The sequence below is a fragment of the Mixophyes fleayi genome, chromosome 4, assembly GCF_038048845.1.
Source record: "Mixophyes fleayi isolate aMixFle1 chromosome 4, aMixFle1.hap1, whole genome shotgun sequence".
NCBI classification, from domain to species: Eukaryota; Metazoa; Chordata; class Amphibia; order Anura; family Limnodynastidae; genus Mixophyes; species Mixophyes fleayi.
The window spans coordinates 205,968,794-205,994,191 of record NC_134405.1 but is presented as its reverse complement, the minus strand read 5'-3'; the positions used below and the strand labels follow the sequence as shown (position 1 = coordinate 205,994,191).

At 39.9% G+C, this 25,398-nt stretch overlaps 1 protein-coding gene across 3 annotated transcripts in view; it reads left to right on the top strand.

Annotated features, from left to right (window-relative positions):
- The window catches only part of CFAP43 (cilia and flagella associated protein 43), a 93,486-nt gene that overhangs the window by 44,919 nt on the left and 23,169 nt on the right, over positions 1-25,398 (top strand). For all 3 annotated transcript variants that reach the window (XM_075209188.1, XM_075209189.1, XM_075209190.1), the window contains exons 18-30: positions 264-368; positions 1,263-1,340; positions 2,454-2,579; positions 2,714-2,818; positions 3,409-3,525; positions 4,466-4,669; positions 6,467-6,673; positions 7,954-8,043; positions 8,522-8,602; positions 10,358-10,483; positions 18,822-18,941; positions 20,888-20,995; positions 25,281-25,367. In XM_075209188.1, coding sequence (XP_075065289.1) covers positions 264-368; positions 1,263-1,340; positions 2,454-2,579; positions 2,714-2,818; positions 3,409-3,525; positions 4,466-4,669; positions 6,467-6,673; positions 7,954-8,043; positions 8,522-8,602; positions 10,358-10,483; positions 18,822-18,941; positions 20,888-20,995; positions 25,281-25,367 — 1,554 coding nt within the window. The remainder of the gene's footprint in view (positions 1-263; positions 369-1,262; positions 1,341-2,453; positions 2,580-2,713; positions 2,819-3,408; positions 3,526-4,465; positions 4,670-6,466; positions 6,674-7,953; positions 8,044-8,521; positions 8,603-10,357; positions 10,484-18,821; positions 18,942-20,887; positions 20,996-25,280; positions 25,368-25,398) is intronic.

Below are 25,398 nucleotides of genomic sequence, written 5' to 3'. Positions count from 1 at the left end.
AATATAATTATATAATTATCACATATACTGCTGCCATTATAGATATTTTCATTCAATTCTTCTAATCCAGGGACCTGCACAAAGGTGAAATATCGTGCACATAAAAACAGAGAACATCCAATAAAATGAATGCAAGAAAGTGTTAGTTAATTCCTAATTTTACTAAACTTAATAGATATAAAATATCCCTTAGAATGTTTTAATGTTTTGATTCCCGATGAGCATTATTTTTCTGTGATTTTAATATTATCTTCTTTATTCAGGAAAACCAATTAAGTGTGGAGGTCACTGAACAAGACGACAGCTGCACAAACAGCTCATCCATTATCTTTGCAGATCCCACTTGGCTTGATCAGAAATTGGATGAGGTATGTTTTACTATTCATAAGTTGTTTAGGCATATGTGTATCTAAACATGAAGAGAGAGGTTGACTGGCTGTAAATATACCATACCTGTAGTAAATATAATGAAATCACAAAGTTTAGTATATGCAATGCCTGAATTTGGCTCTTTTCCAGGACATGATAACATACTTATAACATACTCTATACCTGGCCCTTCTTATATTGAATAGCACTTACATAAAATACCACACACATAAGGATTTGCAGAGTCATTAAAATAACAATGGCGCTATTATACATTTTGAAAAATATATTTTTTACATTTGATCATTATATTTTTGCCATTTCCATACATTTTGGCAATTGTGTTCCTCGGAATTATTATATTTTATTTATATAGTCCAATCATATTACACAGCACTTTACAGAGAATATGTAAACATTTAAATTAGTCCTTGTCCCATTGGAGCTTACATTCATACATACACTAGGATTAATTTATCAGAAGCCAATTAGCCTACACACAGATATGGCTCTAGTTGGAATCAAACCCATGAACCCAGCATTGTTAAGCAGCAATACTAATCACTGTGCCACTGTGCTGCCCTGTTTGTAATATTATACCCATTCTGTAAATATACTGGTACAACAGGAGAATTAGTTATAATTATCAAGCTGATATAATCACTTCTTGTGAATATGAGCTCAAAGAATGGCTCATTTATAATGCACTTTAGGAGGTGTTTTATCTACAATACCTGAAATACTAAAGTTTGGCTAATATGGAACTATGCTCATGGTAGCAACAACAAATTAAAATAAATAAAGATTTAAAAAATCCATCCAATTGCAACAATCACATCTAAGGATAATAGTTTCTGTATTGATGTTTGCTTTTAAATATTTATCATTAAAAGGTTAGAAAAGAAGAAACACAGAAATATGCTGAGCAAAAGAAAAATCTGAAAAAGGGCATAAAAGAGCTGCGGGAAAGAGTAAGGAAGTCTGAAACGTATTATTATAAGAAATAAACAAATTGGAGATTGTGGCATATCCAAATTGCTAAGTATTATTCCTGCATTATCAATTCCAAATAATTGGACATTCTTATTCCGTTATAATGCATTGTTCATATGCTCTACATGTGTGCAACCTATTGTATAATGGCATAGAGCAGTGATGGGTAACCTGTGACACTCCAGGTGTTGTTAAACTACAAGTCCCAGCATGCTCTGCCAGCTATCAGCTAGTTATCTACTGGCAAAGCATGCTGGGGTTTGTAGTTTCACAACACCTGGAGTGTCACAGGTTAGCCATCACTGGCATAGAGCACTCTTTAAGAGATCATAAGAATTAAAGGAAGACTTGAGGTAAATTTATTAAACCTTCTAAAACGGAAAAGTGGCCCATAACAACCAATCAGATTCTAGCTTTCATTTATCTAGTACATTCTAGAAAATGATTGGTAGAATCTGATTGGTTGAAATGGTCAACAACTCCACTTTTTCTTTTTAAATGCTTTAGTAAATCTATCCCATGGACATTATTGCCTCACAGGCAATACTCTTGGTGACAGAGTGATAGTATTTGTTATGCAGTTAGGCACATTTGCCTATCCTGGAGCACACAAACTCACTTCAGTCACCTGTCCGAGGTTACTGAGGAAGTCAATAACAGATCGGTCAGCCAGTCATGGCTAAGGGTAGATATGTTAGGAACTGCATTTTGGATGTATAAAGCTTGTACTAATAATTTTACATTATGTTATCCTTATAGCAAATATCCCTGAAAATAGGCGGTTTGATATGTCTGGTTGTATTAACAGATTTCTTCTGTTTTTCTGAATACTTTGTTTTCTTATATGTTACTTTTCATTGACGTGTGAATTTATATTAATATGGATTTAATTCTGCAACCAAGGATATAATATGAAAACTGTCAGTTGTACTAAGTGCTTCAGGTGTGGAACTATGAAATATAGGCATATGGTTACATCAAACCCTGCCAATATTCACAATATTGGTGATAAAAAAAATTAACACATTAATCAAATGTATATCTGGAAACTATTTTATACACCCTGTTTCTTGTATTGTGTGTCTTTTCAGATACAAGCTATGATGCGAGAGAATGAATCATTACCTGACATTGAAAAGTTGGATCAGCAGGAATTTAACCTGGACACAGAGGAACAAGAAAGACTGCAGGCTGAGAGCGAGCAGGAAGTGGAGAGAGTAAGCGGTCACCTAAAATACATAAACACAAATGGCAATGGAAAAATGTTGTCAGAATTCTATATTCTTAGGAAGTTTTTCCATTTTCTGTGCATTTTAATCTGTCAGTCACAATCTTCTGTGTTCTCTGAAAGGTACGAAGAGAAATCGAACTGGAAAATGTGTCTAAGCAATATCTACGCGAAATCATTAAAAAAGAATGCTGGGACTCTATGGCTGTTAAAGGACGCTCTGTTATGGTAAATGGAGTTCATAATTATTCAACTCATGCCTTGAAATGTTTTGACATAATGTAGGAATGTGATGCTATCTTAGCTTTAGTAACACAGTACAAAATAAACAGCAATATATAGGATCATCATCATCATTTATTTATAAAGCGCCACTAATTCCGCAGCGCTGTACAGAGAACTCACTCACATCAGTCCCTGCCCCATTGGGGTCTAAATTCCCTAACACACACACAGACAGAGACAGACAAACACAGACAGACTAGGGTCAATTTGTTAGCGGCCAATTAACCTACTAGTATGTTTTTGGAGTGTGGGAGGAAACCGGAGCACCCGGAGGAAACTCACGCAAACACGGGGAGAACATACAAACTCCTCACAGATAAGGCCATGGTCGGGAATTGAACTCATGACCCCAGTGCTGTAAGGCAGAAGTGCTAACCACTACGCCACTGTGCTAACCACTACGCCACCGTGCTGCCCACACATAGGATGTCACATTAAAATACAAAGCCAAATCTGGCTTAGTATGTGTCTTTCCAGAGTCACAAGATTACTCAGCTTAGGCTATAATATTAATTTCTATGTTGTTATTTAAGTCTTTTCATACAGAATATGAAGTGAAGAATTATCCCTTGAAAGAACGAACAGATAAGGAATTGGAAGACTTTGCCAGAGTGTTAAAAGTCAAGAAGATCGAATCTGTTGATCTCAAAGTAAAGTGAAAGACAAACATACATTTTCATATATTTATTTAGGATATTGTTTTTTTTTCTTTTTCCAGCTAATTTAGTAGCTAGTTGGAACCCTTCAGTAGGTATAATTTATAACTGGACTGTGTATTGTAAATTAGCTCATATTGTGCAGTACCTTGTTTCTTGCACTTTCACTGAACATTGGGGGCACTGCAAATATCTAGCCAAAGCACAGTCTAAATCCAAATAAAGAGGTACATGCAGGGCCCCAGTGAAGTCTTCTATTATCACCATTAACAGCAACAGTTTCCAGATGGTGGGCCATGCACACAAGACCCAAAACCTGTTGTTGTAAATGGAGATAATATAAGACTTTGCTAGCAGCCTGTCCATGTGACACTTTATTTTTATGCATTTTGAGTCTATAAGTTAATTATATTGAGCTGACTTTACAGAGTGCATCAGCGTTCCTCAACTAAAAAAAAAGGTGCTCAAAGAAAACCTCTCTTTATTTTTTTATATTATAAAAAATTGTTCCCCATTTGGTCTCTCCTGCGTTAAACTGACTTTTCTGTTTTCCTTAGATGTGTAGTTCGTTCAACCTTTGTTTAGTTTTATTATACTCTGATAAAGTGGGCATGGAAGTGCCTATATCTCAAGCGTTGTATTTACTGATTTGAAATTTAAAAACATGACGCTTGTGCCAAACCCTGTAAGTTTATCTCGTTCAAATGGCGACTGCTTTACAAGCTCTAATAAATCCTTCTTAAATAAAAGGAAACATTGTCTACATCAGGAATTCCTATTTATACTAGTTCAATAACTACAGCCTACAAATATATGATCAGCCTGTTCATCCCTTCATGCTAATTCTTTTCTTCTTGTGTAGTGCACAATGATTTGCATTTCATATGAAAAGAAATGATATGAGGAGGACATATGATGTTTCTTTTTACTTTAGGCCAGAAAGGAAATTGTGGAAGTTCAGGCAAAAATTGGATCAGAAGAGGAGGAAGAAGTGGAGGAGGAGACAGTGAAAAGTCAGGATACCACGTCTCTGATTGGGAGCCTGAGTGATCAGTATGGTGGAGATACTTCCAACTTGTACAGCCAGCTGGAAATGCACAGCAGAGAGGAGAAAATTAACCAGATTATTTTGCTACAAGTAAGTGGCATAAGTGCCCTTCTTTATATAGAATGTCCTGCTGCTTTAAGTGCCTCTCAGAAGCTTTAACATGGGTTTTATGCCTGTTGGACCTCTATCCTCCTTAAGTCAATTTGAAGAAATGCACAGGCAAGTGATGTGTGTAGCTCAGACACCACACATTGGAAATGGCCGTTTACATGTCTGTTAACTCTCCCACTACGCGCAAGAAGTATTTATTTAATTGTCTATGTACTAGACTATTACACATTAGAAGTCATTTTTCAACTGTCGGTTATTTAACTCCTAATGGTGAAATAACTCTTAAATTGCATCTTTCATTTAGGTATGTTAAATAACAGTGTTAATAATTGTACGGTAGGTTAAGGACCTGGAGTTTCCAGATATGAAATAGATATGGATATATTCCTCACTCCATGACGTGAATTGCATAAGAAAATCATATTTTAGATAAGGGATTAGTAGAACTTTGTCCATGTTTCTCACTTAATATTTTCATCTCATGGGACTTACTGATGAAGCCTTAAATCATGCTGAAAACGTGCAGTTGGAACCTGGAAGAAAATCAATTGCGATTACTTTGCTACAGACTAGTCACTGGGACAGGCTTTTATTGGAACCGACTGAAGAGGTTTAATAAATAGCTGTGTTAATTAATTTCTTATCACTGGGATAAGAAATTATAATTAACATGAAGAAAATGCAAGGGGTCATAAATAGACTCCCATGTCTTTTCCAGGAAGGTCTCATGTGGGTACTAGTGATGACAACGAAATGGACAAGTCATACTTTTTTTTAAAGTATTTAAGTTTTTTGCCTCTGTCAGGAAATTAACAGATTCAGGTAGGTTTAATATACACAGTATTTTAGAATTGGCAAGCCAGGTCATCAATTAGAGTGTGTATTCCATGGTTTGACAAAGGTAGTGGTTTGCCACAGGCTTCTAAAAGAGGAGTTAGCTATTTAGCTGGCCATCTGCAGAGAAAAACTGCAAAAAGAGTTACACATTTGTACAGTAGTGCACCTAAGGTAAAGATATATAGGTAGAGGGCATATGTACGACAAAATAATAGTAAACAGTCTGATTTAACTTACATATTTTGAAGTGGTTTAAAAGCATCTTTTCCACAGCTAGCAGCCAGGTAACAGGGCGTGTTTGCAAACAAACAGAGCACCTGCAGTGACTCCTTTTTAAAGGCAAAGGGGGGTGTCATCTGTCTATCAAGTTAGGACTGTGGGATAAGGGTAAAGTATTTAAATCTGTCTTTATTTTGTATAGCGTGACCGATGCCAGACAGTGGCCAGTGTCTTGGGAGCTGGTCTCTGTTACTTTCGTTTTAGGGTCAAAAGGAAAGTGTGTGCATCTTTATGTTATGAATTACTTTGCCATCCTGACAATAAAAAGCAAAGTGAAAGCAAGAAGGTGTTCGTATGTGCTTCACCTGACGTGTGCCCTTGTCACAATGGACATGTTTAATAAAATTATGTGTATATTCCCATTGCTTTTATTAAACATGGAAAAAGTTATAGTGATATTCATGTAATGCTGGACACTAGGAGGCAATTTGATAGGGAGAGTTGGTAGGTTATGGTTGACAACGTTAGGTCAGATTTGATTTTTTTCCATATTTACAAACAAAAAGAGGCTCATTAATGTACAGCTAAAAGTATAAATAACAGAAAGAAAGGAACCTTTCCTTGTCATTTGTTAAACGCAGCTCACTCAGTTTTATGCATTGGTAAATGCTGCAGCTTCTCTTCCCAGCTAGTGTTTACTATTTTGTACATTTAATGCAGGATATCATCCACAATGTAAAAACAGCCTTTAATAGAGAATTTGAAGTGGTCTGCAGGCAGAAAAAGCAAGAAGTTACTCGTGTGAATGAAAGGAACCAGAGAATCCTGGAGATCATGTCTGAGCTGAACATACAAGAGAAATTACTACAGCCACAATTTACAGATAATGAGAAACCAGAGAGAGCATTCACAGTGGAAGATTCAGAGGTATGTAAGATTGAGTGTATTCTACTATGAAAATCAGTGCATTATTATTAAAATTAGTATTATCTGCATGATATGCCTTTATATAGCACCAGCATATTCCTTAGCTTTAAGTGCACTTTTTATAAACCAAATGGATTTAAAGGCCACCTTTCAAGACTTTTTTATATTTTCAAAATAGACCCAAGGCTCATTAGGTACCTCTCCTGCAGGGTTTCCAGGGGGAAAGGTGCAGACCTCTACACCTAGCCCCACTGCCACATCACATAACTTATATTATTGGATTTCAACTTAGTTGCATTAATGGCTAGTGGGGGCTAGGTGTCTGCAGAGGAATCTATATGCCTGGTATGGAAATCCTGCAAAACAGGTAAAGGTTAGATACACTCTGCTACATTCTATATATAATGATCACTCGCATATATGATTGGGGAGGGCAGTGATACATTTTATCAATGAACCTCACTGCTACAATGAAGTCCATTGAGACCCCAAGTGCAGTTTAACTGCAACTAACCAATCAGAGCAGCTTTCTTATGCTTTGACCAATCATAGCAAAGCCACTGGTCTGTTGTATTTTTTATTCCCTTTGAGTTAAAAGGAAGAAGAAAGAAGAATGTCCCTTTGGATTTAGTATGTGTGGGTTCTTTAACAGTCTTTTCTATGTGGCACTATGGGTATGGATACTTGTAGTATAGCCATGCAGTTTATGACTTGCTAGGGCTTTCTCGGACCAGTAGTGTGACATATAATAATGCTATTTTCTGACTTTTAAACTATATCATTGCAACATCCACTGATCAGGTTGTTGAGAGGGGCACCAGTGCTTTCAGCATGGGGCAGTTTATTCTGAGTATGGTACATTTATTTTGCAGGCCCTATTCCCCAATAAAACTCAGCCATGTGCTGAACTGGCTGTGACTGTACCACTATAACAGGGGGGACTCCATGCTGCAGGTTTCCCTGTTATAGTGTGGCTAGCCCAGCCTGTCATAGCCTGGGCTGATTGTGGCTTTTGACCCACCACTTTTTATACCCCGGCAGTCCACGCTATGAGCACTGGTGCTTGGGTCACTTTTTTGTGGGGGGTAACCACGCTAAGATTAAAAAAAAAAAAATAATAAAAAAAAACCCAAAACATTTTAATTCACAGACTGTTGGGTATATCATTATTTTTTGGGTAGAATATGTGTAGAATTGGACTTTCCATGTAACCATTTGTACTGAAGTTGATTTGTGTTTGATTTCTATGACTGGATCTTTTCTCTTTTGTTTGACTAAAGATAAAAGTTGAAAAGTATTTAACATCTGAACAGAAAGCAAAGGCAGAGCAGCAGGCGAAACAGGAAGAGGAGAAACGCCTGGCTGAACAGGTAAGTGTACAAATGATTATCATTCAACATACATCAATAATCCCTGGAGGAAAACTCTGCAGGGATGTTCACCAGTAATGACACAGGGAGTGACGTATTCACTGGTCTATTTGTTGGGATTATGGTGCTTATTTTATGCAGTGATGAAGCTTAATCTGACCTTTGCCACCACAAGCCATACCACCTGCCATTAAGAAATAAGTACTGTGTGTCTGGCTATAACATGGTTGTACAATATAATATAAATATATATAAATATAAAACTATAAACAAAACATACATACTGTAAGACATGTGCAAGAGATATTATAGACATATGCCATCGTAAGTCTTAAAAGAAACCTACTAAGTGCTTCTGGTAAACATTCACATGCATTTAATAACAGCAATTCAAATACATTTTATAGAAAATGCACAGTGCTGTGAAAGATAAGTATGGGGTAAGAAATGATGTAGTCATTATTTTTATTTCCCTTAGGAAGACAATGCCAAACAGCGTGCGCTCCATGACATGATGGGAGGTGTCTTGGAGGTGAAGAAGGAAGATATATTAAGAACGGTGAGAGCAATAAGGAATACATTTTATTACCTTTGTACTGTGACATTGTCAATTTCTGGAACGTCTGCAAGGACAGTTTACTACTTAATTCAGTATTTCTTACAGTATACTTATACGATAATAAATGATATGAGAACACAACATATATTATATACAGCACTGTCCTATATCTGAAAGAGATACATCATTGTCAGTTTAAACAGCTGGATGAACTTTACCTTTTAACAGTTAACCATTACAAGATATGAAGCCATATGCTATGGGGATGAGGGGGGACTGAGGTAATACCAAATGTCAGCATCGGAGTTAATTATCATGTTCTGTCACTTTGGACTTACATAATAGCTGATTGTCGTCTGTACCCATATGAACAAACACATTTGCAGCCATCCTATTCATGCTGTACACATATAGGTATACAGCTACTCTTAAATAACTAGCTGTACACACAGATGCACACAGCCACCACATCCACTTTGTACATACACCACACATATACAACCACTCTATGCAAAACAAACATATACACATGCAGCCATTAAACATAAATCAACCCTTAGGACATACTTATATAGTAAAATCTGGGAAAACACATATGCAGCAATACCATACACTATGGGAGCATATATAGAGATAAAAATATATGCATACCTTGGACAATGTATTAGTTTTAGTCCTTTGTAAGTCCCTCAGTGATCTTCTGCAAAACCACTTCGGAAACAAAAACTCTCCTCATCCAATCCTAACGCTTACTACCTGCAAATCCAATCCAACCCTTTTCCCAGAAAATCACCACACTCTGCAAATCTAATCCATGCATACAAACCCAGCCCTATTCAAATCAAATAGCCCCCTGCCAATACCTTGTTGCAAATACAGATCTCCTCTTCATTCAAATTCTGAATGTCCCTTCAAGTAAATCCAATTCTCTCCTACCCCCTTCATATTGTCATTGAAATGCTTTGCAATCATCTCCCACATCCTCTATTAACTCTTAAATGTGAACATTGGCCTCTAGTTTGAGAGTTTGGTTAAGATAAAGTTGTACAAACACATACATCCTAGCTGCTCCCCGATGTAATGATTCCACAGTGGCTTCTAGCCATTAAAACACTGCTGGTCCAGTTAGCAACCTAAATGTGTCACCACAAATCTTGTTTTTTTTCCTTTTATAAGACTAGGGGTTGCAGTAAACCAGTGTTGGCTAACCTGTGACACACTCCAGGTGTTGTGAAACTACAAGCCCCAGCATGCTTTGTCAATATATAGCAGCTTATTGCTGGAAGGGTATGATGGGACTTGTAGTTTCACAACACCTGGAGTGTCACAGGTTAGCCAACACTGCAGTAAACAGACAAGCCAACCAATGTGTCCATTGGATTCCAGTTTGACAGACCTGCATTAAATGATGTACTTTATATCATCAAAATAACTGGAAGGGATTCTCTCTTTAGTAGACAGTATTATCATTAAAGTGAAATATGTCAGCTTAATGAATCAAATGCATATAGATGCAAAGTTGGTACTGTTATTGGAGTACATTTTGGTTGTTGTTTTATTTTTCTGAGCTTTACAAATGTTTTAATACATATTTATATTTTAATACAAAATATAAATATTTTAAAAGATTCCTGCTTAGGTTTTGATATAAATATGAACTTTATCTTGGTTTTTACTCAGTTAAAAATAGCATCCAATTATCACTGGTAGTGATATTACAGAATTTTACATTCATCACTTATGTGGTCCATTCAGGAAGTCGCACGTCCAGGCTTTCTGTCTAGGGCCGAGGCAGAATGGACTGAAGATGAAAAAAAGCAGTTCAAAGACTATGATAAAAAATGTAAGGATCTGAATGAGGAGAAGGACAAGTATAGGAAGGTAAGAGGAAAGTACTGGAAGCCTTATTCTGATGTGCCCATTGCTGATAAATATAGATATGCATCCAAAACACTGCAATTCCATCTAATACCAAAAGCATTTAGTAAATACAATAATATGAAACAGCAGGTTCTGTTGTGTGCTAGTGTCTAACTGAAATGCTTTTTTGTTTTCTATATTTAATAAATATTTTAAAGAATTATATTGTCAGAGTAGAGCTTTCAGCTTTATTATTATTATTATTATTATTATTATTATTATTATTATTATTATTATTATTTATTGATTTATTTATATTAATTAGTGTCACCATATTATGCAGCCTTTGAATTCTAAATGCTGTAAACACGCAAACACTACTGTGGTGTTTTTGAGGTGTGATCTTGTGGGGCTATGAGAGGAACCCGGAGGAAACATATGTAAACATAGGGAGAATATACAAACTTCACACAAATAATGCCCTGGTTGCAATATATTAATTACTCATTAATTAGTATTATAAGGAGGGAAATTCAATTGACCACATTGTTCGTGAGAATAACGCAGTCCGCACACTGTTACCGTATTAATTTTAACTCAGATTTTTGATCGCGGCTCATGGTAATAATGCGCACTATTACCACAGTAACGGTAACAATACGTGCTATTACCACAGTAACGGTAACAATACGTGCTATTACCACAGTAACGGTAACAATACGTGCTATTACCATAGTAACGGTAACAATACGCACTATTACCGTAGTAATGGTAACAATACGCACTATTACCATAGTAACGGTAACAATACGCACTATTACCGTAGTAATGGTAATAATGCGCGGGCCGCGTTATTCTCACTAACAATGCGGTCAATTGAATTCAACTCATATAAGCTTATGCAAATTCTTAATTATTCATTCATACTTTAAACAAAAGTGCAAAACATTTGTAGACAACATAATTAAAACTAGTTACATTAATAATGAAAAACTGAAACTGAGTCACTAAGCTGATTCACATGCATAATTTGGTTTAAGAATCAATGCTCAACATTATTGATAGATATATTCATGACTATTGCATTCAATTATTGTCCATGCTTTAAATCTGTGTGCTTCTTGTCAGATAAAATCAGATGTGAAATTAGTACAACCAAACAATGATAAAGAAATAACGCATACTAAAAGTAAAAATACCCCAATTCCATATTTTAGAATTCAGCTAAACACCATTCAGCTAAATCTTTGCAGAAAGAATGCAGTGGAATATGGAACTGAATTGAAACCTGATTTGAATATTGAATTAGAATTTCACTGGCTCATTTCCAATGATATGGTCAGATTTAAATAATGCTAACGCCACTAAGGTTCTGACAAATCAGGCGCACCCTGGATTTGGTGCATCCTTACTAAATAGCAAAGCATTTGAGCTGGGGAATGTTTTACTCAAATAAACTGTATTTGTGTCTGCGTCATGAATTTAATACAACCCATTATCATATCTATTCTCAAGTAGATTTTGTGCAGATATGAATAAAAGGAATAATCTTGCGCCAGCAATAAAAGATGGGCCTGTTTAGATACTTGCTGTTAGATTGAGAGTGGGAATTTGGAACGGAATGGGACCAGTCTAGGTGGCGGCCGAGACATGTGTTGAAGTCCCGCATGTCAGGTGCATACACCTGCAGACTTCATGGAGCTTGGGTAAAATAGGTGTTTAAAAAAACACGTTGCCCTATATTAGGTGCATATATATTTGCCGGTGGTAGTCATATATCCAACGGTCGAAATACCAACACTTATCCTGCTGACAGGAAAATCCTGACAGGCTAAATGCCGGTATGTAAATTTCCCGGCATGGATAAAATACTGGCATCGTGATTCCCGACAGTCACATTGCTGACTTTAAAACGGCAATGCCAGCAGGTCCAGCGGCTATAAAAACGACGGACGTCTAGAGAGGCAAAAGTGTGTCTCCTGAATGAGGGCGAATGATTACTTCTGTTCTGTACCATACACAAAATACAAGCCAACAGGCTTGTATTTTGTGTATGGTTGTTATGAACTTACCTGATCCCTGTTCCGCTGCGCTGTCAGCGTGGTATAGCAGCTGTATCCGCTCTGTGCAGCGCTTCTCCTGATGGCGTCCCCGCACTTCCGGGTTCTTCCTGCAGCTAGTCATGTGACTCCTGGGCGGGGAATTCAAATACTATATCTTCTCTGCTCTGACACGCTGCCTGTGTCAGAGCAATGTGTTTCCTGTTCCTGGCTACCTGTTCCTGTGTACCTGACTCCTGTGACCCTGCTCCCTGTGTACTCCTTTATTCCTCCTACTCCTGTGTACCAACCTGGCTGTGACCTGACTATTCTTTGGCTTATTCCTGGCACCACGTATTGGACTGTCTTCCCTGTGTACCGACCCGGCTGTGTTATCAACTACTCTCTGGATTTCCCTCTGGCACCGTATACCTGATATCTCCTGTGTACCGACTCGGCTGTGTTCCTGGACCCATCTCCTGCTACGCACTCATTAACTCCGTGCATCTACCGCTTACTGCTCCAGACCTTCAAACCCTGGAATTCACGGCTAACCTGGGGGCCGCGACCTGCAGCAAAGACCACACTACCTTGCGGTGGTTCTTGGTGAAGACCGGAAGGCCGTTAGACTCTGCGCTCTAGGTAAGCCTGTGCAAATACTGACTAAGGCATTTAAATCGTAACAGTTTGCTCTGACCCCGCTATCTAACTGATGGATGCGTCAGGGAATCCCACCGCTAGGGTATTACTGGATCACCTAGCGGCCCAGGTTGAAGACCAGGGGAAGAATCAAGAACAATTATTACAGATTCTGCAGACTCTCTCTAACAGGTTGGATACGCTTCAAGCAGCTCAGGTGGCAGCTCCAACTCCTCCACCTGTTTCGGCTCCACAACCTGCCCCCGCCCAGAGCAGCCCTGCTGTATCTGCTCCAGCACCCTCTCAACTCCGCATACCTAACCCACCTAAGTTCAATAGGGACCCCAAGGAATGCCGAGGGTTCTTGAACCAATGTGCTATTCAATTTGAACTTCAGCCTGGAAACTTTCCTACAGAGAAAACTAAAGTTGCTTATATAATCTCCTTATTGTCTGGTCAAGCGCTTGCCTGGGCTTCTCCCCTTTGGAAACATGATGACCCAAGTCTTCATAATAGTGCCATCTTTTTGGAAACCTTCAGACGTATCTTTGATGAACCTGGACATGTCTCCAGTGCTGCTTCTGGACTTCTCCGTCTACGTCAAGGTACTCTTACTCTGGGCCAGTACGCTCTCCAATTTCGCACTATGGCGGCTGAGCTACGATGGAACAATGAAGCTTTGGTGGCCACGTTTTGGCAAGGCTTGTCAGATCGTATTAAGGACGAGTTAGCACCCCAGGAGTTACCCACTACTCTGGACGAATTGATTTCCCTCTGTAACCAGATTGATATCCGGTTCCGAGAACGCACTCAAGAGAGAGAAAGTTCCCGCCGATCTACATTCCGCTTGGCACCCCGATTTCAAAGCCCAATTACTCCTGAGGAAGAGCCTATGCAGTTGGAAAGGGCACGTTTATCCCAGAAGGAAAGAGAGAGGCGATTCAAGAACCGTTTGTGCCTCTTTTGCGGAGAACCCGGTCATGTTTTAAGCCAGTGTGGGAGGCGTCCGGGAAACGACCGGACCTAACTGACGTTGGAGAGGCTAAGTTAGTTAGGTCTATTCCCTCTCCTGTGGATTCTAGTTTTTCTATTCAAGTCCTTCTGCGATATATTGATAAACAACTGTCTTTTCCAGCTCTCATTGACTCCGGAGCAGTGGGGAATTTTCTACGAGCTGACATCGTAGAGAGGTTGTCGTTACCCACGCAACCATTGGATCCACATGTCGCAATTACAGCTATAGACGGCAGCCGTATTATTGGAAGATCCATTAAGAACAGAACTGTCAACCTTTCTCTACGCATCGGAGCCTTACACACTGAAGAAATCTCCTTTCTAGTCATCCCAAAGGCCATCAACCCTGTGATTCTAGGCCTTCCTTGGCTCAGACTTCACTCTCCCACTCTGGATTGGCAGAAGCCTGAGATTCTTGCATGGGGTCCAGGATGTCATTCCAGATGTCTTCCCAGGATTCATAAACCCGCTATGGCCGGTTCTTCCACATCCTCCGGTATACCTCCTTAATATTGTTCATTTTCTGCCGTCTTTTCTGAAAAGGAGGCTTCCAAGTTACCCCCACACAGACCTTGGTATTGCGCCATTGAATTGATGCCGGACAAGATACCACCCAGGGGACGTGTATTTCCTTTATCTTTACCCAAATCGGATGCTATGTCCCTATATATCAAAGAGAATTTGAACAGGGGTTTTATCCGGAATTCCTCGTCACCAGCAGGAGCCGGTTTCTTTTTTGTAAAAAAAAAAGACGGTGGACTGCGTCCTTGTATAGACTATCGTGGTCTCAACGCCATGACTAAGAAGAACAGGTATCCCTTGCCATTGATCTCTGAACTCTTTGATAGGGTCAAGGGAGCTTCTATATTTTCTAAACTTGACTTGAAAAGGGCTTACAACCTAATCCATATCAAACAAGGTGATGAATGGAAAACAGCGTTTAATACGCATGATGGGCACTTCGAATACTTAGTCATGCTAATTGGACTTTGCAACGCCCCTGCCGTTTTTCAAAGCTTCATCAATGAGATTTTTCAAGACTTCCTGTATCGATTTGTGGTGATTTATCTGGATGATATCCTGATTTTTTTCTCCTGATATGGTTACTCATCGTCATCATGTCTCCTTAGTTCTTCAACGCCTTCGATCACATCATCTATATTGTAAATTGGATAAATGTGTCTTTGAAAAAACGTGTCTTCCTTTTCTTGGTCATGTGGTTTCTGGCTCCGGATTACGGATGGACCCCGAGAAGTTAAAGGCAATTTCTGATTGGCCCCAACCAGTAGGTCTCAAAGCCATCCAGCGTTTTGTGGGGTTCTCTAACTACTACCGCCACTTTATCAAGGGGTTTTCTTCCGTGATTGCACCTATCACCTCCTTGACCAAGAAGTCCGCCAACGCTAAAACTTGGCCTCAGGAGGCCATGGAAGCCTTCAAGTACCTTAAAGAAGCTTTCATCTCGGCTCTCATTCTTCAGCAACCAGATCCTTCCTTCCCTTTTTTCCTTGAGGTGGACGCATCCTCTACTGGAGTGGGAGCTATCTTGTCTCAGAAAAATTCTACTGGAAAATTTTCTCCCTGTGGTTTCTTTTCTCGCAAATTTTCGCCTACCAAAAAAAACTATGGCATTAGAGATAGAGAGCTTCTCGCTATCAAACTCGCCCTGGAAGCTTGGAGACACCATTTGGAAGGAGCCAGGTTTCCTGTTACCATTTTTACAGATCACAAGAACTTACTGTATTTACAAACTGCATCTTGCCTCAATCCTCGTCAGGCCAGATGGTCCCTGTTTTTCTCCCGCTTCGATATGATCATTACCTTCAGACCAGGGTCCAAGAACAAGAAGGCTAACGCTCTCTCTCGTTCCTTTGACTCCATGGATACAGAAGAAGAGGGTTCTAGACCCATCCTAGATCCAGAATGTATTTTGGCTACTACTCCCACTCACTTTATTATTCCTCACGGGAAAACTTTGGTTCCTCCACATCTCCAATCAAAACTCCTTAAATGGGCTCATGCTTCCCGTTTTTCTGGTCATGCCGGTATAAAAAAAAACTTGGAATTTATCTCCTGTGGTTATTGGTGGCCATCTATCCACTCAGACATTCGACAGTTTGTGACGGCGTGTTCCACTTGTGCTCAGAACAAAGTCCCTCATCAAGCTCCATACATCTGCTGCAACCTCTACCAATTCCGGATCGACCTTGGAGTCATCTTTCCATGGATTTTATCACAGATTTACCCTCCTCCAGAGGGTTCTCAGTAGTGTGGGTGGTCACTAATCGCCTTTCCCGGGCCGCTCATTTTGTGGCATTAAAAGGTCTCCCTTCTGCTCCTGTTCTGGCTCAACTCTTCATTAAAGAGATTTTCCGCCTACATGGCTGTCCAGATGTTATTGTTTCTGATCAGGGAACTCAGTTCGTGGCAAGATTTTGGAGGGCTTTTTCTCGTCTTTGTGGAATCAAGTTAAAATTCTCTTCTGCATATCATCCTCAAAGTAATGGTCTCACTGAAAGGACGAATCAAGAATTGGAGAAATTCCTCAGATGTATTATTTCAGCTAAACATGATGATTGGGTCGATTTATTACCTTGGGCAGAATTCGCTCACAATAATAATTCACATGATTCTACCTCCACTTCTCCCTTTTTTGCTCTTCAGGGGTTTCATCCTAAAGTTCCACCCTTCAAAGATTTAACCTGCTACTGGAGTTCCTGCAGTTGATTCCCTTCTATCGGACTTCTCGGCTAGGTGGGATCTTATTAAACGCAAATTGCTTCACACCTCTGCCATCAGTAAAAGACCATATCCACTACTTACTCCTGGTGACAAAGTATGGTTGTCTACGAAGAATCTTCGCTTGTTGGTCCCCTCTAGGAAATTCGCTCCCCGATTTATTGGTCCCTTCAAGATCATAGAGGTCCTTAATCCGGTGCCCTTTAGATTAAAGTTAACTCCTACCTTGAGGATTCCCAATGTGTTCCACATTTTCCTTCTCAAACCACTGGTTATTAACAAATTTTTCTCTTCAAAAAAACCTGCTGCTATTTCTGCGCTAGATCAGGAATTTGAGGTGAAGGAGATTCTAGATTCTCGGATTTCCAGAGGTTCCTTGCAGTTCCTGGTTGACTGGAAAGGCTACGGTCCTGAAGAGCGTTCTTGGATTCCTGCACGAGACCTTCATGCTCCGAGTTTGTTGAGGAAATTCCATACCAAGTTCCCTAATAAAGCCTTATCGGTTGTCCGGAGGCCACCTGTGAAGGGGAGGTACTGTTATGAACTTACCTGATCCCCGTTCCGCTGCGCTGTCAGCGTGGTCTAGCAGCTGTATCCGCTCTGTGCAGCGCTTCTCCTGATGGCGTCCACGCACTTCCGGGTTCTTCCCTAGTCATGTGACTCCTGGGTGGGGAATTCAAATACTATATCTTCTCTGCTCTGACACGCTGCCTGTGTCAGAGCAATGTGTTTCCTGTTCCTGGCTAACAGTTCCTGTGTTCCTGACTCCTGTGAATCTGCTCCCTGTGTACTCCTTTATTCCTCCTACTCCTGTGTACCAGCCTGGCTGTGACCTGACTATTCTTTGGCTTATTCCTGGCACCACGTATTGGACTGTCTTCCCTGTGTACCGACCCGGCTGTGTTATCAACTACTCTCTGGATTTCCCTCTGGCACCGTATACCTGATATCTCCTGTGTACCGACCCGGCTGTGTTCCTGGACCCATCTCCTGCTACGCACTCATTAACTCCGTGCATCTACCGCTTACTGCTCCAGACCTTCAAACCCTGGAATTCACGGCTAACCTGGGGGCCGCGAACTGCGGTTCTTCGGCAGCAAAGACCACACTACCTTGCGGTGGTTCTTGGTGAAGACCGGAAGGCCGTTAGACTCCGCGCCCTAGGTAAGCCTGTGCAAATACTGACTAAGGCATTTAAATCGTAACAATGGTACAGAACAGAAATAATCATTTTTGAGGCGTATTCATCACTTTAACGTTGAAAGTAACAATTTTCACTGGCATTATGTGTGGTTTGAGTTACTGGGATTTGGGTATGTGGGAGTGGTATGTGGAGCCAGGGGCTCCCCGACACAGAGACAGAATCAGGGAGGGGAAAGAGAAGTGAGGTTACTGCCTGATTATTTAATGAATTATTGTTTAACTTGGTGCCAAAGCTTTCACATTCAATTCAATGGGGTTTCCAGTGTGTAGAAGCTCAATTGAAATGAATGGGAAAAGCTATGCAAATGCCTAAAAGATTTTTTTGTTTTGTTTTGTTTTTCATCTCTCTCATTTCACATGCATTTTCTACAACCAGTGAGTTGATTATTTTCGATTTACTAAATAGCAATTTACTAGATTCCCCCTGTTCTAGACTTTCAATGCAGAAATGTGTGATTTTTGTGTTGTTACGATGGCTGGCAAATTTTTTTATTTTTGAATCGCCTATCTCCTCCCATGAGAAGATGCAACATTTTGGACATCTGCAGATGCCTCCATCTTGACCTACTATATGACCTTTCCTGAGTACAGATACCCCTGATATAAACACAAGGCAGCTTTGTTGTTTTGTGATTATTTTCATCTAGTAAATATGTTATTCATATTATTTCTATGTCAATCTAAATTTTATCATTGGCCATTAATACTTATTTGTTTACTTTTAGATACTAGAGGCAGAAATGAAAAAGATTCAGGCCTCAATCATGGAAACCACACAAGCTTTTGATGACATTTTGACAAGATTATTTGAAAAGAAGGTGAAATCCGAAATGGTCATTTACCAGGTAAACTTTATACTTCAATCACAAATTTGGCCATAGCAATATTTTCATAAAAGACGCATCAAGATAAATGCGGTGCTCAGTGTTAAAAGTATGATGGAATATTTTGGGCCTTCATCTGTCACAACAGTACAAGATATATGTGGCTTGTAGCTTGTAGGGAGTACAGGGAAACGTGTGAGAGAGCCAGGGGGGTGATCACATTCAATTGTCTCTCATCACCTCCTCTATCCCCCTTAATTTATATACTGTGTTATTTAAAATGAATAGAAAAGATGCATATCCAGTTACTGTAGTAAAACATATTTTCCTTGCAAGACAACTGTTAGAATGGGTAACAAAAAAGCAAAGTGGAGCATTGGATACTGTTATTCACATTTAGACTTGCTGCTCAACCCGTCACATGTAAATAAGAGGACTGTGATCATTTAAGCTTCTGTGTACTACATTTCTGTTTCATCCCCATTTCATAGTGATGGTTAATGGAAATTTTATACTACAGAAAAACTATGTGTGCTACATCTGTCCTACTGGCTGTCACACATTCCAAGGATTAGTGCCGTTTAGATAGCAATGGTTACAGAGCAGGAAAGAAGCCTATACTAAAGGCACAGCAATGGCTTAAAGGGTCACTAAGCCTAACAATATATATATATACATATATTACATTTCCCATACTGTCACCTTTAAATTTCCACTTTGACAACTGTATGTGTGTGTATGTGTGTGTGTGTGTGTGTATATATATATATATATATATATAGTAGTCAAAGTGGAAATAAATTAAGAGGTGACAGTATGGAGAATGTAATGAGAGTATAGGTGAATGGTATTTTACAGCGTGACAATGAAGGCAACAGGCGAGGTGGCAATGCCACTTTATACACTCCCATCTCAACTACTAAATATATATATATTAATTGTAAAACAAGGTAATTACCATTTAATTTAAAGTACTGTCAGCTTATCAGAACTTTGAATTTGTGAATGTTATTAGTAGTATTATCTCTCATGACAATCTTGTTTTTTAGGTTTAGTATCCTTTTAGGATTGAGAAGGATTTTGGGATCGTAAGGCAAGTTGGATTGAGCATAATAGTGTGAATAGTGTTTGGGTTATTATGAGGGCTAAGCAGGTAAAATGGGGATCATTTTTTTAATGATTTTTCTTTAACAATGTATATTGCAGAAAGCATTGCATTTGTGTCTCATTTTGTTACTGTTGGTTTGCTGCAGAATCTGTCACTCATGTTTCATAGTCTGCTTCAGCTTATTCTCTTCTGGAGGGAACAGGTATTCAGTGTAAACTGAATATAAACTAAGATACAGAGCAGTGAGTTGAGATTCCACCTGTGTTATGGTAATTACAGATATACAGTGTTACATGATTGGCAAACAAGCAACATTTTACATCTGTTTTTAACCGATAAAAGATCAGTTAGAGTCCACACTGGTTTGTAACTAAATACAGCATTAACACCTGCGTTGTGGCTGACATACGGGTTTAGAAAATAAATTGATGGGATAAATGTGACAGTCATACACACGTCAAACACAACAGGGGACCACTTTGAAGAGTAAGGAAATCAAAGAACAATCTCTTACATTAATACCTCAAAACGTTCTACTATTCTTAGGGGGGTATTTTAAAGAGTATGTTACTACTCACAAGTGCATGCTAACACAGTCATAATGGGATGTACAGAGTGTGGGTTATTATGAGAGTTGAGCAGGTAAATTGGGTGTCAGTGGACACAGACGTTAATAAATAAAAATCCTAAAACTATTTTTGTGTGTAAATGGTAAGTACCTGATTATTTGTCTAACGGTTTTCTTAATACTCACAAGAGTATATTAATACACATATGCTATTGTCTCCAAATATACATGTATATTCTTAATATATGCTGGTCGACAAGTATAAACTGAACAAAACTTTATACTAAACAGGAGGAACTCAAAATAAGCAATCTTCTATTGTCAATTCTCATTGAAGATGAGATAAATACCAGAGCGGCACAACTAAACCATATCTTGGGCACAAAACGAAAGCAGAAGGTGAGAATAATAGCTACATTTGTATTTAATACTGAAAGGTTATCTCCACATTACTTAACTACTCTCATGTCTGTAAAATATGAAATAAAAATGTGTGTACTTGACAGTAGGGCTCATTTACAGTGATGGCCAAAAGTTTTGAGCATGACACAAGTATTGGTTTTCACAAAGTTTGGTGCTTCACTGTTTTTAGACCTTTTTGTCAGATGTTGCTATGGTATACTGAAGTAAAATTACAAGCACTTCATAAGTGTTATAAGCTTTTATTGACAATTACATTAAGTTTATGCAAATAGTCAGTATGCAATTCGCTCTGACATGCTGTCAATCAACTTCTGCCCACATACTGACTGATGGACGCCCATTCTTGCCTAATCAATGCTTGGAGTTTGTCAGAATTTGTGGGTTTTTGTTTGTCCACCTGTCTCTTGAGGATTGACCACAAGTTCAAAATGGGATTAACGTCTGGGGAGTTTCCTGACCATGGACCCATAATTTCGATGTTTTGATCCCAAAGCCACTTAGTTATCACTTTTGCCTTATGGCAAGGTGCTCCATCATGCTGGAAAAGGCATTGTTCATCACAAAACTGTTATTGGATGGTTGGGAGAAGTTGCTCTTGGAGGATGTTTTGTTACCATTCTTTATTGTCAGTGAGCCCATTCCCTTTGCTGAGAAGCATCCCCACACATGAATGGTCTCAGGATGCTTTACTGTTGGCATGACACAGGACTGATGGTAGCGCTCACCTTTCCTTCTCCAGACAAGCATTTTTCCAGATGCCCCAAACAATCTGAAAGGGGATTCAACAGTGAAAATTACTTTACCCCATGTCAGGCACTGTCTCTGCACCTCCCATGGGTGCCGGAGACGGACGCCTTCTGCCCACAGCTCACGTCATGAAGTGCTCATGAGTCTACGGGTAACTCTCCCTTCTTTACCATCTACGGTAGACATCCTATTCTCCCCACCTTTTCCAATCCCTCTGATTCCCCGGTACCTGCCGCAAAGAGTATGGTCCGCAATTTTTCTCAAATTTGGTCCCAAGTACGTTCCAGGTTACTACAGTCTTTGGATCGTTACAAACACTTTTTTGATTGGCATAGAAGGAATCTTCCAGTTCTTCGGGTAGGAGACAAAGTGTGGTTAGCTACCTGCAACCTTAGACTCAAGGTTCCCACTATGAAATTGGACCCACACTATATTGGGCCTTTTTCCATCTCTCATGTGATTAATCCATTCACCTACAGACTTCATCTACCAGCTCCTCTTCGGATATATAACACGTTCCACATCTCTCTGTTAAAACCACTCATTCTCCACGAATTTTCCAACAAATCCCCTCCACTTCCTCCAGTTAGTACCATACGGGGTGAAGAATTTCTGGCGGAACGCATCTTAGAATCCCAAATCTCTCGAGGGAGAAGCCAATTTCTGATCCACTGGAAGGGCTACGGCCCAGATGAGAGGTCTTGGGTCTATGAGAAGGATATTCATGCCCCACCTCTTTTGGCAAAATTCTTGCAGGATTCTTATACTACCCAAAGAAAGAGGGGGAGGATACTGTCAGGTGCCGTCTCCGCACCTACCATGGGTGCCGGAGACGGGCGCCTTCTGCCCGCAGCTCACGTCCTGTTGCTAGGCAACGGGATGCGCTCACGTGAACGTGGTGCACGCACTTGCGCGATTCGCCGCTTTTGTTGCTAGGCAACGGGACGCTTACGGAAATCTCCTGCTCATTTCCTCCTGCTCTCTATTTAACCCTCACTCTGGCACCATTAGGGTGCCAGAGTATTGGTTCTACCCTGCTCCAGCGTTATTGTAAAGTTCCTGATTGTCTCCTGTGTTACTGATTACCTTGGCTTGTCTGACTACTCCTCCGGATCTTCCTTTGTACTTCGCTGCCAGTTCTGGTACTGACCCTTAGACCGTTCCTGATTACTCTTTGTCTTCTCTCCGTGGTACTGCGTTTCTCTGGTTTCGACTCGGCCTGTCTGACTACGCTCCATCCATTGCACTGGTGACTAGCTGGGAGAACCGCGACCTGCGCACCTCACGCAGCAAAGCCCATACTTCCTTTGCGGGGGGTCCCTGGTGAACACCGGTGGTGCATTAGACTCCGCGCCTCCCAGCTTAGTAGCGCCAATACCAGTCAGTGGCATTTCTACTGAAAGACGTGACACCCCAGTCCTCAGCAGTCCAATCCCTGTACCTTTTTCAGAATATCATTCTGTCTGTGATGTTTTTTCTGGAGAGAAGTGGCTTCTTTTCTGGCCTTCTTGACACCAGGCCATCTTTCAAAAGTCTTTGCCTCACTGTGCATGCAGATGCACTCACACCTTCCTGCTGCCATTATTGAGCAAGCTCTGCACTGCTGGTGCCCCGATCCCGCAGCTGAATCAACTTTAGGAGACGGTCCTAGTGCTTGCTGAACGTTCTTGGGCGCCCTGAAGCCTTCTTCACAACTATTGATCCTCACTCTTTGAACTTCTTGATGATCTGATAAATGGTAACTAGCAGCATTATCCTTGCCTGTGAAGCCCTTTTTGTGCAAAGCAATGATGACTGCACGTGTTTCCTTGCAGGCAACATTGGTTAACATAGGAAGAACAATGATTTCACGCACTGCCCTCCTTTTAAAGCTTCCAGTCTGTTATTCTAACTCAGTCAGCATGACAGAATGATCTCCAGCCTTGTCCTCGTCCATACTCTCACCTGTGTTAATAAGAGAATCACTGACCTGATGTCAGCTGGTTCTTTTGTGGCAGGACTGAAATGCAATGGAAATGTTGTTCTTGTGATAAAGATCATTGTCATGACAAAGATGGACTTTGACATTAATTGCAATTCATCTGATCACTCTTCATGACAATCTTGAGTATATGTAATGTGCCATAATAAAAACTGAGGTAGCAGACTTTGTGAAAAATTATATTTGTGTCAAAACTTTTGGCCATGACTGTACCAACATTGCATTTAGATGCAAGGGGATTTATTTATAATTGGGCGTATGTCAATTTTTTCATGTAAGATATGCAGTTCCGTACTGTGCATGTGCACCCAAAATACATACGCATAAGTCTATATATCATTTTTTTGCATATCGTTGAGTTGACACTGTTAGGAGTGAACTTATCAGCGGATGCGCCCACTTCCAGTGGTATCTTTTGTGGATGCTGGAGGACTGGTGTAATGATACAAAATAGTGATGATGACTTTCAGCAGCCATCTAACTGCTTCTGATTGATTGCATATTGGTCCCTCCAGCTGATAGTCCTTAGATCATGTTGGGTCTATTTATATAAAGTTATTGCTCTCGTTTCACATTATTTAATTGACATTTCCATTTGGAGTACTGCAGGAAAGAAAATTACCATTTAATTTTTAAAGGGGAAAAGAACAGATTTTGTATGTATTTCAATGTATTGTGGCACAGGCATCTTTCTGGTGATGCACACACAAACAGCTTCTTGCTTTGTACTTTGCTTTTATTGTCAGGATTGCAAACTAAAATATAGCACAATGTTCCACACTATTTCTTATGACCCTAATGCTAAACTAACAAAGACGAACTCCCTAGACACCGGCCAACTTGATTGGCATAGGTCACACTGAATAATGAATAACTCAGGTTTAAACAATTTACACTCCTCCCACAGCCCTAGCTTGATATACAGGTGGCACTCCCACCAGGCCTTTAAAAAATTGTTCTCTGCAGGTGCTTGAGGTATGTCCTAGGAGATTGGAATCTATCAGAAAGAGGAGCTGAGTAGAGTGGATAGTGCGAGGCCATTGTGTGTCCTGCATGATACAGGGAAGTCTAAGACAGAGGACCATGTGAAGACAAGAGGGCATCCTGTCCCAGAAGTGAAATAAAGTGATTACAGTGACTGACTGAGGACACTACCTCAGAGACAAGAGGACTGTGTCTTTCATGTGTTCAGCCACTACAAAAGAGTGATAAACGACCTAGCTGCCCACCGGTTACAGAGGGCCAAGCAGTGAGGTAGTGCCCTGAGTGGAGGCTAGGTGTTAATTGTTTTCTTTAAGGCAGTGTTATTTTGCTGCAAAGCTGCTGACAATTAAAGCACTTTAATGTTCAATACGTCTGAGTTTGGTTGGTGGAGACCTTTATTTTGGATGAAACCAGTTTATCACTGACAAAGGCTGCTACCTTTGAACTATTTCCTGTCACAATACATATATATTTTATTACACATGACATCAGACATTTTCCAACATACTATTAAGATATGTTATAGAATTTTAAATATTTTTGTTATAGAATGAAACATCTGAACTAGTTAAGACTTTCAAAGCTGATGTGGAGGCCTTCAGGGAGTCCTATGATGACCTAGTGGCAGAAGATAAGGTAAAGACCACAAACATATTTAACATTGAAA